The sequence below is a fragment of the Panulirus ornatus genome, chromosome 50, assembly GCF_036320965.1.
Source record: "Panulirus ornatus isolate Po-2019 chromosome 50, ASM3632096v1, whole genome shotgun sequence".
NCBI classification, from domain to species: Eukaryota; Metazoa; Arthropoda; class Malacostraca; order Decapoda; family Palinuridae; genus Panulirus; species Panulirus ornatus.
Genome location: NC_092273.1, coordinates 25512941 through 25533756, shown reverse-complemented (window position 1 = coordinate 25533756; position 20816 = coordinate 25512941). Strand labels below are relative to the sequence as shown.

General features: G+C 39.4%; 1 protein-coding gene across 1 annotated transcript in view; it reads left to right on the top strand.

Annotated features, from left to right (window-relative positions):
• SLO2 (slowpoke 2) overlaps positions 1 to 20816 on the top strand; it is a 1142188-nt gene that overhangs the window by 1022512 nt on the left and 98860 nt on the right. Inside the window, 1 exon segment of the mRNA XM_071691568.1 lies at positions 13610 to 13795. Within this exon segment, the coding sequence (XP_071547669.1) occupies positions 13610 to 13795 (186 nt within the window).

The window sequence follows — 20816 nt, the reverse complement described above, 5'->3', positions numbered from 1 at the left end:
GGTGCTACCCTGCCCCACAGGAAACAGCATTGCCAATCCCCTGCTTCAGTGAGGTAGTGCCAGGAAGAAACAGATAAAATGGGCCACATTCATTCACAAAATTCTCCTTCCCAAGCTCACTTACTCTCACCACTTTCTTCCCACCGACATTGTCTCCTCTTTTTGAAAACCTCTACAAATCTCCACCCTCGCATCCACAAGAAAGGGGTCAGACATCACACCAGCTACCCCTCTTGGCACATATACATCCAAAAGACTCTCTTTTACATGTCTGTCAATTAACACATAATCTGTTAATGTCCATTGACCATCTCTCCTATTCACATATGTATACTTGTGTATATTTCTCCTTTTAAACCAGGTATTTCCAGTCAAGTCATTTTTGAGCACACAACTCCACAGGCTCCTCACCATTTCCATTTATAGCACAGAATACCCCATGTTCACTAATTATACCCTGAACTGCCACATTACTTACCTTTGCATTTGAATTACCCATCACTCAATGAACTGCTCCCAAAACACTTGCCTCATGATCTTTCTTCTTAGGCCAAGCTCATATTCACCAGAAATCACCTATGTCTTGCCATTTACTTTCATTTTTACCCATATCAATTTACTTTCTTACACTCTCACACATTCACACAAACCATGCTTCTGGGGTTTTGCTACTCCCTCCTTACCTCTTATCCTCTCACCAACCTCTGGCTTTACTCCCAAAACATTTTCAATCCATTTTTTTTTCCCTTTAACCATGAGCTTTGTTTCACTCAGAGTCAACTTTCAGGTTTCTTTCTTCATACATGCTACCTATCTCTCCTCTCTTCTCATCTCGGTTATATCTGCACACATTCAGACACCCCAGTGTGAGCCTTTGAGGAGGAGGAGCACTCCTCGCTTGAGTCCTTCCTCTGTTTCCTCTTTTAGAAATTGAAATGCAAGAAGGGCAGTGTATCTAGCTCCCTGCTCCCACCCCTTTTAGTTGCTTTCTCTGAAACGAGGAGAAAACAGGTATAATTATTTACATTGATTCAGTCAAGAATTGTTTATCCTTGTGTGTCACTTATTGATAGATTTATAGTTGAATCCTTTCTTGTTAACATTAACAGCTCTATATACATAAATGAAGGAATGTATAAAGTTATTTTAATGATTCTTTCTTTCAAACTATTCGCCATTTCCCGCGTTAGCAAGGTAGCGTTAAGAACAAAGGACTGGGCCTCTGAGGGAATATTTTAATGATATCTTTGTTAAATTGTGGAAAAATTGCCAAGTAGAGGGACAGGTCACTTTACCTCACAGGTCATCCTTTCCATGTTTCTCAGATTAGCTGCTCCTCGTTTCCTCAACTGTGGTACATATTATTGTGTTCATGCTGATTCCATATCCTTGGAAATGGCTTGAGATGCAGTTGAAAGCTTTAAGCTTCTGTGTATATTTTTCTAGCTGGTTTTCTTGTATCTGCACTAAGTATGTGTATGTGACTTACTACTAAATGTCGATGTGATGTTTACCCTTTTCCATTCTCTTAGCACTTTGCCTTTCTCCAGTGAAATCTTGAACAGTAATTCAGGTGGCTTATTTAGCATATCTGAACATATCTTTATTGCATATGGTTAAATTTCATTAGGGCCGTAAGCCTCATATGGATCAAGTCCTCTTAGTATTCTGTTAGCACCTTTTATGGATAGTTTGGTGACTTTCAAAACTTTCTCCTCATTCCATCTCATTGGTGTTGAGGATATAGTGCCTTTCACTGTGACAGCACTTTTGAACTTGTCTTTTCCTGACATATCCTTACATCATCCTCTACAGCTCTTCCATCTGAATCCTTTATCCTTATTAACAGCTCCAGCACTGACAACTGACTCCTGATGAACTTGGGGAAACATTTTAGATTTTCACCTGTCTTGTCCACAATATTCTTTTCATAGCATTTTTGTTCCTCCATTCTTAACTTGCTGAACTCATTCCTTGATTTCTTATACCTTGCAAAAGCTTACTGGCTAGAGTGCCATCTATATCTTAGCCGCTGCACATCTCGAAGTTCCTTTGTTTTATGACATTGTTTACATAACCCTTCTTTCCTTGTTCTTACTATTTATTCTGTATTTGAGGCTTTCAGGTGCCCTGCTTCTACTCCTTCATTGTAGATTTCACAGAGTTCACCACAAAACAATGGTTTCTGGCCACTGAATTTCAATTCCTGGTCTACATTACCATGAAAATTATTGAGATTTGTGTAATTTCTGCAATTGTATCTCTCTGTATTTCCCTGTTCTATTAATGTCATCTTTTACCACGTATTCAAACTTAACCATTACATGATCACTTCCTTCAACTGGTGTATCATATATAAACATGATTTTCTCAATATCCTTGCTAGTATGAGAGAAGATAAGATCTAGCAATGGTGGTGTATCAATTCCTCTCAACCTTGGTCTGTGGGTTCTGTTTGCTGATATGGAGCTGTATTTGAGTGCTTTACAGATGACAGCCAAAGAATGGATTTGAGTGAATGAGGCCAATTTTCTTCCATTCCTGGCACTTGCTAATGTAAGAAATAGGCAACAAGTATGAAAGACAGAGGTGTTTATATACCTTTATATAGCTGTTACCAGGCTCACCTGCAAGAGGTAATGCTGTAAGTGAAAAGTTAGTCTCATCAAAGAACTTTCTCCAATAGAGTCCACATTTTCCTGTTACTGAGACTAAAGCAGGCTTGAGTTGGGGGAGCCTTTAGATGGCAGTTCTAGATATCACCAGGACTTTTTAATTTGCATTGAACCTGGGGTAAATATGAATGAAATATATATTTTATTGATTTTTTCTTTCATATTTGTTTCCTGTTTCCCACATTAATAGGGTAACACCAGGAACAGATTAAGAAAAGGCCTCATTTGCTCACATCCAATCCCGAGCTGTCTCGTATAATGTGCTGAAACCACTTCCATCTTTCCACAACCAGGCACCACACACCTTTCCATGGTTTCCTCCAGCTACTTCATATGCTTTAGTTCATTCCATTAACAGTATGTTGCCCCATGTATACCACATCAGTTCACTCTAACCCATGTACACCTTTTGCTGTCATTCCATATTTTCATCTCTGTTAGACCTTCCCCTTTTTCTGTTCACTATACCAACATATGTAGTCTCTTTAGTAACCTCTCCTCTGTTGAACATCATCTGTCTAGTACCTCTCCTAATATCTTCCTTCTCTCTGAGACACAGTTGTCTGATGATGTTTTCACTAGTCCCTTTTAGATATCCAAATATAATCTCCACTCGCAATTTTGCTTAAGAGGTGGTGTTTGTGCTTAGTCCAACATCAGCCTGCTTGTAGCATGCCTCAAGGACCTTGAGTCCCTACACTTAGATGTTATGTGGCTCAAGAGCTATCTCCCAACTACCACACTTTTCCTCTGTTTTGCCCATTGCCCTCCTAATTGTACAAATTTCATATCTTTTTTGACTATCTAAACTCCTGCCATGAGACTGTGACACCCTCTCACCCACAAGCTAAGATTTTCTATCTCGGGATTTCAACATTCACCATAGGGAATGGTTGAATTCCTCTCATACGGGTGATGTTGGGATTAGAGCCCTCATGTTCTTCGTTTTCAATCATTTATAGCAAATTGTCTCTCATCCTATCCATATTCCTAACTGCTGTGACCACTCTCCTAATATTCTGGATCTGTTTTACACCTCTAGTCCATTCTGCTGTAAGTACACAGTCTTGCTTCCAGTTGATTCATCTGATAATGCTTTCATAAATGTATCTATTCTAATAGCACCTCTCCCTCCAGCAGCCCCTTTTGAGCATAAAAATTGGTACTTCAACAAAGCTGACGAGAATAACTTACGTAACTTCTTTTCTGACTTTCCTTGGGTAAATTACTGTCTAATGTTGATGCTGCTGTCTCTGCCAAATGCATAGCAGAGGTTTTTCTTGTGGGAATGGAAGTATTTATCCCCTCTTCCTCCAAGACAACCTCTTCATTCAGTCCATGGTTCAACCATTCCTGTCCTTCCTCTGGCTCCCCTTTAGCTTTTATCCTTACCTGTAATAACTGCAAGCACGTTATCTTTAAGGCAAAGTGTTCCTTTATTCATAGGAAGTACAAGAACCTTTCCTTGCCATCTGCTTAGGTCTTTCTGGTCTTTAGCTAAGGGTATCTTTAACAATTTTTGTCACTTGCCTTTCCTTCATTTTTCTGTTCTGACGTTACTATAACTGTTTCTGCCATAGACAAAGCAACTCTCTTTGGTTCCCATTTCTCCTCTATCTCGAACTTGGATGACTCTGACATTCCTTCACCCCCTGATGCTCCTCTTACTAATCCTATGCAAACGCCTCACATTACAGGAATAGCTAAGTCTGTCTCTAAGAAACTGGGTGTTCTATTTAGATGTCAGAACTTTTCTGCAGAACAGGTGCTCCATTTGTACAAAGGATTGATTCTCCTTGTATGAATTACTAACCTCAGATCTGGGGTGATCCTAGCTCTGCATCCTTACTTGACAGAGGTGAGTCGAACACAGTTTGACTTATAAACTGTCCCAGGCTAACTTCCAAACTTGACCTCTTCCTGTACGTGGCAGTGTTGGTTTACTTTCGCTCTTCTCTAGGTATTACTTTGGCTTTTGCTCCCAAGAGCTGGCTGTTTGTGTCCCCTGTCCACCAGCTAGACCATGCAATACTCAGCAAGCTGCTGCATCACATGATTACTGTATGGCCATTGGCAACTCAAGGGTGGAGTGTTTTGATAAATGCTTCTTTCCTTACATGTCAAAGTTTTGGATTTCTCTACCTTCTCATGTCTGTCCCAGTAACTATGACTTGGCACATTTAAAAAGACAGGTTTTTCATTTCTTCCAGAATTTGTATACTTCCCTTGTCTTTTCTTCTTCCCTTTCACAATTCTCTCCATATTTCAATGAAGGCATGGCCTTGATGTGGACTTTTGTCCATGACTGGAGCCTTAACATAAAAAATTGGTGGCCCATTTTTCCATCTCTCCACTTTTGACATATATCCTCTTTGTCAGCCTCTCATTGCTCATTCTCTCCATATGTCCAAACCATTTTAGCACACCCTCTTCCGCTTTCTCTTCTTAATAACAAGTTTCTCTCTTACCTTCTCATTTCTTATCAAATCACCCCACTCACACTACATAGTGTCCCCATACATTTCATTTCCAAAATATGCACCTTCCTCCATACCTTCTCATCTATATCCAGTGCCTAACATTCTTACAGCATTATTGGGACTACTCTACATTTAGACATACTCAATTTTTGCTCCTCAGGATAGTGACATATCTTTGTACACATTCCTCAGTGCTTCCAGAACCTTTACACCCTCATCCACCCTGTGCCTTGCTTCCACTTCCATGGTTCCATTAGCTACCATATCCACTTCCAGGTACCTAAAACTTCCAGCAAATTTTCTCAGTTCAAACTCTAACCCCAATTAGCATATCTTTTTGCAGTGTTAAACATAATAACTGTGCCTGTATTCACATTTACTTTCAACTTCCTCCTCTCATTCACACTCCCAAACTCAGACATCCACTTATGCAGTTTCTCACTTGAATGTGCCACACTGCTGAGTGATCAACAAAGAAGAATTAACCTATTTCCTAGCCCCCCCCCCCCCCCCCCACACACACACACACACACACACACACACACACACACCCTATAGACTGCATACTTGCCCCTCCCTCCAAGACCCTTTCATTTACCTACCTCACCGTGCCATTCATAAACAGACTTGAACAGCCTTGATGACATCACACACTCCTGATACAGACTTGCCTTCATTTGACTTATCCACACCCATACCTTACTCTCTTGATGAAAACACCACAGTTTTTTATAGCTTTCCTCTCGCATCATATATTCATAAATTCATACACAAAGCATCTCTGTCAACCTTGATATATGGTTTTTCCAGATCCTGAAATGCCACAAACAGATCCTTCTGCTTCTTTTAGTATCTCTCACAAACATTCTTCAACATAAACACGTAATCCACATTTCCTCTACCACTTCTGAAACCACATTGTTTCTTCCCAATCTGATGCTAAGTGCATGCCACCACCATTTCAGTCACCACTCTCCCATACAACTTACAATGTACGCTCAACAAACTTATTCCACTATATTTTGAACTCTCCCCTTTGTACTCCTTGTCTTTATACAATGGCACTGTACATACATTTTGCATGATCTATACATACACTGATAATGCTAACCAACCAGTCAACAACCCAGTCACTTTCAAGTGTATATCTTTCAATCATATGCACTTCTTCCATGTAAGTACTGCCCTTGCATCTGTTTTTTCTCTCACTAGCAACTTCTTCCTACTTCTTGCCACCCTTTCTCACCTGCCCAACTCTGATCTTCCACATGCCATACACTTCTTTTGCACTTTTTAGCACTGCCTCTCTAAATACCTTTCATTCCTCACCCACTCCTCTAGCTTTGTTTACTTTCACATTGTGCCATTTTACACTCAGTCTCTCCTGGTATTTCTTCACTTAAGTCTCTCTTCTGAGCTTGCTCACTTTTCACCGTTCTCTTGTCACTCATTTCTTGTTTTCTGGAAGCTTTCACAAATCTTTACTCTTGCCTCCACTAAGTAATAATCAGACATCCCACCACCTGTCCCTTTCATTATATTCACATCCAAGAGTCTCTCTGCACACCTTTCATTCATTTTGTAAATGAGTAATGCCTACTTAACATCTCTCCTACGCACCCACATATACTTGAGCAAGTCCCCTCTTTTCAAAGCAGGTATTCCAAATCACCAGTCATTTTTCAGCTCACAACTCCACAAACTGGTCAACACTTTGTGTATCTAACTGAAAACCCCATGCTTCCCAATTATACCCTCAATTACCATATTATTCACTTTTGCATTCACATTACTCTTCACCTATACCCGAAGTCTTACATCAAAACTACTGACACACACACGCTCCTTTCCCAAAACATTTGCCTGTTTTCATCATCCTTCTCATAGCCAGGTACAAAAGCACTAATTATCACCCATATCTTGCAGCCCACTTTTATTTTTACCCACATCAGTCTGGAGTACACTTTCTTTAACTGCACATTCCCACAACTCCTGCTTTAGCAATATTGCTACACCTTAGCTGTTGCCCTCACATCAATACATGGCTTTACCCCAAAGACAATCCCAGAGTTGTATACTGTTGGAATATACAGTCAGAGTGAATCACTGATATCTCAAGCATATTGCATTCAAGAATGAATATGATAGGTACCTGCTTATGAAAACTTGAACAGGCTGCCCGTTCATGCCCCTAAATCCTGAAACTTCTTACTGCTAGAGGTAATGCATCTTTCCCATCTGTCTGTTTACTGATGTAACCTTGTCTTGTATCCAACAACAAGGGTTAAGGCTCATGCAAGCCCTGAATGCAGTGAAAAGTGTGTGTAATTACATATTTGTACATTGTAAGGCCCCAACTCCTGAACTTTCTTTATCTGTGACAGGAGTTTGCCATTAGGTTGGGTTAACTTGCAATGCTCACCGTAGGAAGAAATTTGAAATTATGGGTAGAGAGTTGTGTGAGGTACTTGTCAAATGTTACGTGTTGGATGGAGAGCATATGATTGTCGACTGAATGCCGGCAGCCCATGTACGTATGTGAAGTAAAAAGAAAAGACAGCAACCTGGTCGATAGAAGGCAACTGGTCAAATATTCTGTCCTAGCTCATTGCACTTACTGTCACTAAACACACACACACACACACACACACACACACACACACACACATGCCAGATGGCAGTTCATTCCTGGATGTTGGTTGGCTACCACTTTCTACTTGTGTGTGTCATTGCCTATTTGTGCAGCAAGGGGAGCGCTACATTGTGTAGCCCCATCTCCTCGACTCTCTATGCCATCAAGTAGACTTGCAAACTTTTGTAAATTCCTATTATTTACAGTCTTGTTAGTTCATTCAAAACATCCTCCACCTGTACACTAAACCAATACTTCATAACATCCTTTCTCTCTTTTTGCCCAGCTTCTTGTCATGGTCTGTGGTTACTATGGTACTGTATCTTTTGAAGAACTGTTCAGTTTCAACATTATCCAGTTGGTTTATAGACTTGAAGGCTGTTATCAGTTCCTCCCCTTGTGTGTGTGTTTTTATGTACATGATAAAAGCACATCTACTCGTGAATAATCATTTTAGTGTTTAGCGTCTCGCCTGGTGAATGACTGGATACTTTCTAAATGTTTCAAGCTTCTGGTCAGTCATTTAAATGACTGGTTTGATCATTTGAATTCAGTACCAAATGACTGTAATCATTTTTGCAGGTGCACATTGTCCCTCAAGGCTTCACAGTTAGATTTATAGTCTCATAAAGGCTGATAAAATGCTGATAGAAATATTCAAGCATAGATGATGATGTACAGAATTTACTTATTTGTTTCATTTCCTGATTTAGGACTAAAGTATCCTGTCATGTAGAAGGTAAGTCAGTCTGATACATTTGATGAAATGGCTTCTCCTGTGTGGTACATAGTAGACTGAGATTGCTCTTGACTTGGCATGGGAGCAAACTGAAGGACAGAACTGTAAATGATTTTAGTAAATAGCAGTAAGAGAAGGTAGAGCAATAAGAAAAGGGTATGAAAACATGGTGATTGCATTGTTCAATTACTTTTTGAAGAAAGAAGTAAATGAAATTTTGGAGAACCTTGGAATGTGCTGCACATAGAACAGTAGAGAGAGAGCAGCAAAGTGCAAACACTCAATAGTGAGAATAAAAAAGTTGCTAATTAATGGTATAGATCATGGGATTTGGATGTGTTGAGAGAAAGTAAGAGGGAGAAAAAGGAAGTCAGAAAGGTAACCACAAAAATAAGAAACAGTAAAATGAGTAAGACATGACAGTGAGGGAGTCAAGAAGCTGAAATGTCAGTAGCCTGTTACTAGTCAGACCGTAAGTACAAGATAGAGGCATATTTCATGGTTTATTGAATGTTTTGAATATGAGGGAAGCAAAAATATCTAAAAGGTATATGAATGAGATTAAGGAAAGTGAAGACTTGGGACAAGTCTGTAAGGATCAAGAAACCAGTGCCAGCTGTTCATATAGCAGAGTTCTTCAATTAGATATGATCAGATATCTTGAAGCATATGAGCAAGGTAGTTCCCAAGTTCTGACAGATGTAGAAGGAAAGTTAGGTACTTGAGAACTAAATATTTTTATTGACTGCATTTCATTTAGCAAGAAAAAGTGTAGAGAATGAAATAATAAATAATAAATGAATCATTATTGTATAATATTTATAAGATATTTGTCATCATTGTCGATATAACGTTAAGTAGCACTGTGAGAGATAAAAAAGGAAGATTCTTTAAATGAAGGGGGACATGCATGCACCTGTTTATAACAGTAAAAAGTGTATTGTATGTTAGAATTAATAGGGGGTTGTGGATTGGGCTAAGGGCAATGAGAAGGAGTGATAGTTTTTGTAAAAAATATACCTTGAAAATTTGCTTTAGGTGTAGCAATGGATTAAGTCATACATTTTGTTGCCATGATGTTCAATCCTGCACTTGGATAGAATGATGGCAGAGTTTAAATTGCCTATGAAATTAAGGTAGCAAGGGGTTGTAAGGCAGATTCGGCAGAAAGATGAGAGACTTTTCCAGAGTAATCTTGGAGACTAGGTTAATTGTGGATGGGACTGCATATAGAAATTAACGATGATATTTGAGGAATGAGAGAGACTTTACCAGATGTGTTAGGAAGAACACATAGAGTGATGGCATTGCTCTGAATATGTAGGTAGAACCTTGATTATTGAATTAGGAGTGGAATTTTTATAGTATTTTGAATGGTAGGCAAATTTGAGGAAAGTTGAAGTTAGTAATAAAAGGCAAAAGTTAGCTCTCAGGTGTAACTTGACTTTATACAAATCAAGTATTTATATGCTAGCAGAACATTGGTCCATAAATGAAGAATGGTAACAAGAGTGTAGACAGCTGTGAGGCAGTTCTGTGAGAATTGGATATGTGGTTTGGAATAAGAGGAAAATATAACATCATAAATGCAATTGTTGATGGATTAAAGATAGAATACAGAGCATCTAGATTTGGCTAAAAATGATGTGGAGAAGATAACAGAAAGAGTGTATTATAGAACAGACATTAGGGAAAAGTAGAGGAAGCAAGGGTAAAGGAATACATATATAGGTGTCTCCTAAAAGAGGAATTTGCAGCAGTGTTCTAATACTCATAGGAACAGTGTGCATAAGCTGGCTTATTGTAGAACTTTAGAAAGTCAGACAGATGCAGATGGAAGAAAAGTAAGTCAGCTCTTCCTACTTAGCAACTTCATCAAGAGAAAACCATGATGAAAAAAAACGATCGATGGTGCAATTCCATTTTTCTATTTAGGCATTCATAGATGAGACCATCTACTGATGATGTGCTTCAGTTCACTTATGGTTATGTGTTCTGTTTGCTTCAATATGCCTAGAATATATCTACCTTTACCTCATGTGTAAAGATTCAGAGGGAAATTTTTTTATTGAAATGATGCAAATGACTGGGAGATGTATAAAAGAAAGAGGCCGGAGGTCAAGAGAAAGGTGCAAGAGGTGAAAAAGAGGGCAAATGAGAGTTGGGGAGAGAGAGTATCATTAAATTTTAGGGAGGATAAAAAGATGTTTTGGAAGGAGGTAAATAAAGTGCATAAGACAAGGGAGCAAATTGGAACTTCAGTGAAGGGGGCTAATAGGGAGGTGATAACAAGTAGTGGTGATGTGAGAAGGAGATGGAGTGAGCATTGTGAAGGTTTGTCGAATGTGTTTGATGATAGAGTGGCAGATATAGGGTGTTTTGGTTGAGGTGGTTTGCAAAGTGAGATGGTTAGGGAAAATGATTTGTTAAACAGAGAAGAGGTAGTAAAAGCTTTGCGCAAGATGAAAGCCGGCAAGGCAGTGGGTTTGGATGGTATTGCAGTGGAATTTATTAAAAAAGGGGTGACTGTATTGTTGACAGGTTGGTAAAGTTATTTAATGTACGTATGACTCATGGTGAGGTCCCTGGGGATTGGCGTAATGCTTGCATAGTGCCATTGTACAAAGGCAAAGGGGATAAAAGTGAGCGCTCAAATTACAGAGGTATAAGTTTGTTGAGTATTCCTGGTAAATTATATGGGAGGGTATTGATTGAGAGGGTGAAGGCATGTACAGAGCATCAGACTGGGGAAGAGCAGTGTGGTTTCAGAAGTGGTAGAGGATGTGTGGATCAAATGTTTGCTTTGAAGAATGTATGTGAGAAATACTTAGAAAAGCAAATGGATTTGTATGTATCATTTATGGATCTGGAGAAGGCATATGATAGAGTTGATAGAAATGCTCTGTGGAAGGTATTAAGAATATATGGTGTGGGAGGCAAGTTGTTAGAAGCAGTGAAAAGTGTTTATCAAGGATGTAAGGCATGTTTACGTGTAGGAAGATTGGAAAGTGATTGGTTCTCACTTCCCAAGCTCTCTCATCCACAACAGACTGCATACTCGCCCCTCTTTTCAAAACTCTTGCATTCACCTCCCTTACAACCCCATCCATAAACAAATTAAACAACCATGGAGACATCACACACCCCTGCTGCAAACCAACATTCACTGAGGACCAATCACTTTCCTCTCTTCCTACACTTACACATGCCTTACATCCTCGATAAAAACTTTTCACTACTTCTAACAACTTGCCTCCCACACCATATATCTATTCTTAATACTTTCCACAGAGCATCTCTATCAACTCTATCATAATCCTTCTCCAGATCCATGAATGCTACACACAAATCCATTTGCTTTTCTAAGTATTTCTCACATACATTCTTCAAAGCAAACACCTGATCCACACATCCTCTACCACTTCTGAAACCACACTGCTCTTCCCCAATCTGATGCTCTGAACATGCCTTCGCCTTCTCAATCAATACCCTCCCATGTAATTTCCCAGCATTCACTTTTATCCTCTTTGCCTTTGTACAATGGCACTATGCAAGCATTCTGCCAATCCTCAGGCACCTCACCATAAGTCATACATACATTAAATAACCTTACCAACCAGTCAACAATACAGTCACCACCTTTTTTGATAAATTCCACTGCAATACCGTCTAAACCCACTGCCTTGCCAGCTTTCATCTTCTTCAAAGCTTTTACTACCTCTTCTCTGTTTACCAAATCATTCTCCTTAACCCTCTCACTTTGCATACCACCTCGACCAAAACACCCTATATCTGCCATTCTATCATCAAACACATTCAACAAACCTTCAAAATACTCACTCCATCTCCTTTTCACATCGCCACTACTTATCACCTCCCCATTAGCCCCCTTCACTGATGTTCCCATTTGTTCCCTTGTCTTATGCACTTTATTTACCTCCTTCCAAAACATCTTTTTATTCTCCCTAAAATTTAATGATACTCTCTCACCCCAGCTCTCATTTGCCCTCTTTTTTCACCTTTTGCACCTTTCTCTTGACCTCCTGCCTCTTTCTTTTATACATCTACCAGTCATTTGCATTATTTCCCTGCAAAAAATGTCCAAATGCCTCTCTCTTCTCTTTCACTAATAATCTTACTTCTTCATCCCACCACTCACTACCCTTTCTAATCTGCCCACCTCTCACGCTTCTCATGCCACAGGTATCTTTTGCACAAGCCATCACTGTTTCCCTAAATATACCCCATTCCTCCCCCACTCCCCTTATGTCCTTTGTTCTCACCTTTTTCCATTCTGTACTCAGTCTCTCCTGGTACTTCCTCACACAAGTCTCCTTCCCAAGCTCACTTACTCTCACCACCCTCTTCACCCCAACATTCTCTCTTCTTTTCTGAAAACCTCTACAAATCTTCACTTTTGCCTCCACAAGATAATGATCAGACATCCCTCCAGTTGCACCTCTCAGTACATTAACATCCAAAAGTCTTTCGCGCGCCTATCAATTAACAGCGACAAATTATGATAAAATATGAATAGATGAATATTGGAAAGGATGACAAATGAGCGCGTGATCAAGTATGCTCCTATGAGTCCATGGAGAAATGAAACATGATTGGCTCCCAAGTGCACTTTCGTGTAATAATCGCATCATCAGGGGAGATACAACAAAGAAATATAACAGTTTTTGGGGAATGTACTCAAAACCTTTAAATCTGAATACTTTCTTGCTCCACATCTCATGATCAAGACATTTGCTTGTTACAGCAAGCAGTGTCTAGTAAATTTTCAGTGTTCACAAAAGATTGGTGCACAACATTTGATACTTAAAGTACTTAATATTTGAAATTCCTCCATGTTAGTGTTTACTACAAGCAAAGTGTGATGTAGGATCAGCATTATTTTTCGGTTGTATCTCGGCTGTGACCATGGGTTTAAATTCAACATTCTCCACGTCCTCCATCTAATAGCACCATCATGGCATAATTTGGAACAAATTTAATATTTAAGACCTAAGCTAAGGACAAAAGGATCAGAACACTTGGCAGGTGTAAGATGTATTACAACTCTTTCTTCCCCATACAGCGAGAGAAGGAGCGAGGGTCTCACATCTCCTACATGTTCCGACTGCCCTTTGCTGCTGGGAGTGTCTTTTCTGCCAGTATGCTTGACACGCTCCTTTACCAAGCCTTTGTTAAGGACTACCTCATCACCTTCGTCAGGCTACTGTTAGGAGTAGACCAGGCTCCAGGCTCAGGTTTCCTCACCTCGGTAGGTAGCAGTGTATGGCTGGTTGCTCCAAGTGTAATTAGTTAACACTCAGTCTGCTTGTTCACTATGCAGTTAGCTACATAGTTCTATTACTTAGAACATTATTTGTCATTTGAGACTATTAGGTAACAGTAAAAAGTGTAACTTGATTGACAAATGGATAAATCATGTGACACTGTCTTATTAGAAATAATTTCCTTTATCATGTCTGCTGTCAGTGAGTTTTTTCATCCCCATGTACTTTAAAGAGAAACCAGATGTTCACATGGTGTTTAAAATGTTATATATGGTGCATCCATGGCTTATAACCTTGATAATACCTTTAAAGCCAGCTAATATTTTTTCACTGAGACCCAACAAAAATACAGCAATTTACCCAAGCCTGTGATATCAATGTGGATTTGTTGACTCACATTCCACACTCCAACTTTCATCGGGGTATGGTGTTATCACCTTATAACTGATTTCTCTGGCCTCCAGAGATGTCAGATCCATGTCCCTCTTTGGACATATGAAATTAAAGGCACTGTGTGGTAGGTGGCACATCCCAGCCACCAGCCCACATCATTTAGTACCCACTAGTTATGTACCATATGCTTGTTACTGATAGGACCCAAGAAATAAATTTTTGAGATGGGAAGAGGGGAAGGAAAGGATGGGAAAATGAATATATGTTCATAAGGATCTATTTTTAACAGAGAAATGGTTTCCCATACTTCAAGACCATATTTCTAACCTTTGGAGAAACCCCTAGTAGCATGAAAGAGGCTCCTGTCATGGAGGTGAGACCTTAAGAAAACTTTTAGAAAAGGTGAGAGTAAAGCTTGTAGGGTAAGCTGCATCACCTGTGCAGCAAACCTTAGAAAATCTAACTTTTGGATGACTACACAAACTGCCATGTACTGTCAAGCCCTAGAGATGCTCCCTGAAGAAAGAACATAATGCTTAAAAGTTTGTCATCAAACACAAAGAAAATGGAGGATCACAAGATGAAAGTACCAAAGACAGACAAAAGCAGGATTAAGAATAAGAAATACTGAACTGCAGTGTCAACAAGCAGGACCAGCCCAAGCTTTTTGAGAGCTCTCAGTTGAGTTTCTTTTGGAGTCTCCTTCCACCCTTGAAACTCCCCCTAAATCATGGGCTCAAGGGGGACCTGACCACAGAAAAATTTGAAAATTAGGGTGTCTGGGACAGCATTTCCTGCTTCCTAAAGGCTGCCATATAATGGTCAGGACTAGGGGGGCCCCTTTAGTAGTCAGGTCCCTACACTCTGAGTGTATACAGTGTATAGGAAGGGCTGGCCCTACTGATGAGGTTTATTGGCCAGAAATTGCTAGCAACATCAAAGTCCTAGCCAAGTTGCTGCATAGTTGTTGGATCTCAGTGAAGAATTATTAGATGGTTTTAGAGATATGGTGATTAAAGAGGGAGATTTTCTGTTAGATTAAATAGTGTTTAACTTATATGTGAACAAGTAGTCTCTTTGATATTCATTGTGCTCTGTCTTGACAACCAACATTTTTTTATTTCTAATTGAATTGACCTGTACAGTACTAACTTCTTCATATAATCTTTAACATAATGGAATTATAATTCCTTTCTTAGTGGTATTGTAAGATCTCTCATAAACACTACTTTTAAGCCCCAGACTTACCCTGCTCACTTAGATTATGCCACTCCACAGTAAGTGTTACATCACAAGAATAAGTAAAAATTGGCTCAAGCTTTAACAGTGAAATCAGCCAGATCAAGTAATATTTCACTGTGCAGGTGGATGATCACCAAAGCTAAGAATTCATACTATGGTTTTATCAGCAAACTCTCTTGCTACTCTTCTCCTACCCTTTTATGACAGTATTGTTGCCATGTGCACCAGAGTGCATCAGGAGTGACACACATGATGAGAAGCCACCCACTGATCATTTGCAGAAAGTATGAAAGGTTGCATCTTCACATGTGAAGTGGGTGGAGTTTGATGACATGTGTAAGAAGTTGGAAAGGAACAAGAAAAGCTGGTTTGTACTGATGAAGAGGGTAGTATTGTCACAGGTTAGACTAACCTCAGTGGTAAATATGTTGTGGAGTCAAAGATTTTCAGGGTTAGGAAAAATTTAATGGAACATCAGAAGGAAAGGAATGCATTCAAGAAAATGAAGCATGACAAGCTTTTTGACAAGGTATGCTGCAAGTGTACACTTGTTTAGAAGCCCTACAGTAAATACTTCTATCAGCCAAGGATTCCACCTTCGAAGGAGACGTATGTTAAGTACTAGAGGACAAAGAGATGATATGATGAAGTGCTTAGAAAGAAGGCAAAGGGACATGGAGTGAGAAATATCCTTTGCAGAGAGAGATGGGATGTAAGAGAGTTTAAGAGGTAAATTATGCAGTAAAATTACCTCTCTGCATAAGATGTTTGGATGGACAAGGTAAGCCTGATGATGAAATCTCCAGTCTACATGATAACACCAAGCAAAACATCACCTACTCCCCATTATTCATTTTTTATTCATTTTATTTTTTCTATACTTAACCGCCATTACCCTCATTAGCGAGGTAGTACCTGGAACAGACAAAGAAAGGTCGCATCTGCTCGTATTCATTCCTTAGTTGTCATGTATGATGCACCAAAACCAAAGCTCCCTATCCACATCCAGGCCCCAAAGATCATTTCAGGGTTTACTATGAATGCTTAACATGCCTTGATTCAGTTCACTGGCAGCACATTGATCCCAATATAACACTTTCAATCTTGTGCATGCTTTTTCACATTCCTGCATGTTCAGGCCCTGATCAGTCAAAATCTTTTCCATTGCATCCTTCTGTCTCCAATTTGATCCCCATCTTTCCTTGTTCCCTCCACTTCTGACACATATATCATCTTTCAACCTTGCCTCACTCATTATCTCCATATGTCCAAGCCAATCCAGCACACCGTCTTCTGCTTTCTCAACCACACTATTTTTATTACCACACCCCCTCTCATACCCTTTGAATACATACTCGGTCAAATGACCTCACACTACTTATTGTCTTTAAACATTAAGTTTCCACCATATCCACCCTCCTCTGCACATCCATATCTAAAGCCCATGCCTCACACTGATATAATATTGTTGGGATTGCTATTCCTACAAAGATACCCATTTTTGCCCTTCCAGATAACATTCTCTCTTTCCACACATTCTTCAGCACTCGCAGACCTTATGACTTGCTTCCACTTTCATGGTCTCATTTGCTGTCATGTTCATGCCCATGTATCTAGAACACTTCACTTCCTTGAATTTTTCTCCATTTAGATGCACATGCCAACAAGCCTATCTCTCAACCTTACTATACTTGATAACGTTGCTTTTATTCACATTTATTCCCAACTTTCTCCTTACACACACACACACTCATACTTTTTTTCCTTGAGGGTTGGATCTGGAGCTGGGGTCAGTGCTGTGCTGCATTACAGCATTGTTGCAAAGGACACTACTGGGGAGGTAGTTGATTATGATCTCCTGTGTCAAAAGGATGATGAGTTTTGGAAAAAGCAGGAAGAACAGAGCAAAATGCAGAGAGAAGATAATTACACGTAGGGGTGAAGACAAGACCCAGTTATGATTGGAGAATAGGTGGATTGGAAATAGTGTGATACTGTGGTGAATGTAACTTTTGAGGGGCATCAGGAAGTATCATTCCATGTAATTCTAATAAACCTTGATGGATAGTCAAGAATCCATTAATAGATAAAACGTAAAAATGCTTGATAAGATAGTTTCTAACAGAAATATTTCACTCAATATTCTAGATTTAAAATCATATTAGTGAGGGTTGTATTGTAACTGCATGGTTTTAGTGACTGATAGCTGTTTCGTCTCAGCAGTTTTACTGATATGGTATGCAACAGATGTAAATGAATTTGCACTTCAGTCTTGAATTACCTTGTCATAATCTTTCATGTTTAGCATGTATTTGTATGATACGTAACATTTTTGTCTATCTGTATTACATGAACATAATAATCTCATTCACTTAAGCATCCATGAATATTTATTAACAAAGATGACCATAAAGTCGTTCACAAACCAACACTCATCAAATTAGATAGGCAGAGGTTATGTACACCTATACCCTGACTTGCATGATTTTCGAATTGCGACTCTTTAGAATTAGGTTACATGGAATCAACTTGTGGCATGTATGCTTCAGTGACAAAAGATTTAACAAGAAGAGAAGTTTCCAGTTTTTAGAAGTGCTTTTTTCCTTTATCAATGAAATATGTCAGCTATTGTAAGGCATTTGTGTGCTTATCATGGATATTATGGTGATCTTTGACAAAATATCATTTATTTTTTATCATGCCAACTGGCAAAGTACTTTTGTGTTGAATTCTACCCCATTATTCACCACACCCAAAGTAAGTGTAAGGATATTAATGTCTGGAGGGAACATTAAAGGCACCTCAAATTTACTTGGTATTTGTGTGCATTTACAGAAAAAGTAATTAGAAGGAAGTTACAGACCTCAATACTGTACATGTTTAGTGTGGATGAATCTAGCTTATTTTAGAAAATGATGCTGACCATGACATTCATTAGCAATAAGGAAGAAGTCTGCTTTGAGGTTAATGATGGTCAAAGATCTTTTGACATGACTACTTTTAGGGAATGCCATATGAGATTTTAAGCAAAAGTAAGCCTATGCCAATACTTCATTCAGAAATTCGAGGGTTATGAGGGAAAGTCTGCATTACCTTTGATTTAAAAGTAGTTGCTGAATCAGGTCATTCAGCAGGTGACAAAGATAGGGAATCATTCAGCCCCATCTCACTTCAGAAGCACCTTGTGTCCATAACATTTCATCTGCCTTACCTGTAATATGACAACCTTTGGTGAATTGGATAAGGAATTGGGGGATGACTCAGTGAAGCCTAGTTTAGATCCATCCACTTCCCATCCCAGTCCAACAGCATCTCATCCTCTTATCATAGTCTTTTTTTTCTATACCTGTTTTCCATTTCCCATATTAGTGAGGTAGCATCAAGAGCAGACAAATAAATGGCCCAGTTCACACACACCCAATTTCTAGCTGTCATGTACAATGCACCAAACCAGGTCCCACAGACATGGCTTCCTTGACTGTTTTACATACCCTGATTCCGTTTATTGATAGCACATCATCCCCAGTAAACAATATCACTCCTGTTTGCTCTGTAATTACCTGTTTGTAATTATCTTTTTGTACTTTATGGAGGAAGAGCTTTACACTCATGTGGCACCATCTCATGAACATTTTTTACTATCATACAGCCTTTTGAATTTATGTATGCTGTTTGCAGTAACCATGGCCTCAGTCAATCTGTTCCATTCATCAATGCCTCGAACCCTCCAACATGGTAAAGTTCCAAACCATTAGAGAGAATATAACTCCATCCTACCACCTCTTCCTTGGTTTCCCTCCTTTCCTTGTTCTTTCCACTTCTGACATGTATACACCTTGAATAATCCTTTCCCTACTCATGTTCTCCGTGCGTCCAAAACATTTTGGTGCACCTTCTCAGTTTTCTCAGAAATACTTTCACTGTGACACCTCTTTTTTACCTTATCATTTCTTCTTCAATTAACCCTCCTTGCACCATATATTGACCCCAAAACATTTAATTTCTAACACATTTACCCTGTTCTCTACATTTAAGTCTAAGACCCACACCTCACATCCTTATAGCACTGATGGGACTACTTTACTATCTGACACACCCATCTTTGCCCTTAAAGGCATTCTTTCTACACATTTCTGAATGCACCCGTACAGCATGGTTGTCCACTCTGTGATGATGTCATCGTCCCACTAGTTGATATGCTAGTCACTATTTATTTTCTTGGTTCCCCAGACATTGCAGAACCTGCTTTTTCACTGTCTTTGGTGTCTCATCCTCTCACCTCCAGCACAAATACTTAACATCAAACAGAACAAAATGCTCACTCTCACACTTCACAGACAAACCATTCTGCTCCACAGAAACCCAGCGACAAACATCATGCAACTCAACACTTCTGGTATTGGAAAAAATAAGCAAAAAATACTCAGTTTAGAGAACATGACATGCTTGGCCCTCACCGTAGAATCCAGACACCTCCATATCTATCCCCTCACCTTTCTACAACTATGCAGCCATAAGAAAAGACAAACAACAAAGACAAGGAGGTGGACTTATTGCACTTGCCCACCAGACCACACCTTTCACTATCACCACTGATGACACAAAACAGCTCACAGGCAGTAACAATGCCCTACAGCAACAGTGCTAACTACAGCATAATTAATACCTACATACCTCCATCCTCCACATATACCCCTCAGATATACTCCCCAACTATGAAACCCAACCAGCATACCCTCATACCCTCACCTGGATCTGGAGATTTCATCAGCCACCATTCCACCTGGTTCAACACGCACCCATGATATCTGTGTTGAACTACTCTTATACCAAATGCAACATCTCATTATCCTCAAGTGATTAAACCAGCCATCCAGAACTCCCAACTCACACCTCCAGCAGTTGAATTTGCCAGACTTAACATTTTGCTCACCAGCATTACACATATGGACCAACTGAAACATGCTGCAAGAACTGTCCTCTGACCATTTGGCTATCCTGATAACATTCCTTCAGGCCCACCCAAATTACATGACCATCAGAAAGATTTACACAAAATACATAACAATCTGGCCAGCCTTCATACAAAGCTCCAAAATTTCAGTATAAGTGATATCCCATATGACCTCAAACTTTATGAATATTTCCAAGCAAGCAAGCTAAAACCACACATCACAAGAGAATGGAAAGAAATACGTTCCTAACTTCTCCACACAAATTGCACACCTTATAAAGCAAAGAAACCAGCTCAGACAAATTCAATCACCATAACAGAAACCAGAGAACAAATTCATACTCTAAATAACACCATCACAGACCTAATGATTGAAAGACAAACTAAAAACTGGCACTCCTCAAAAATGGACCATA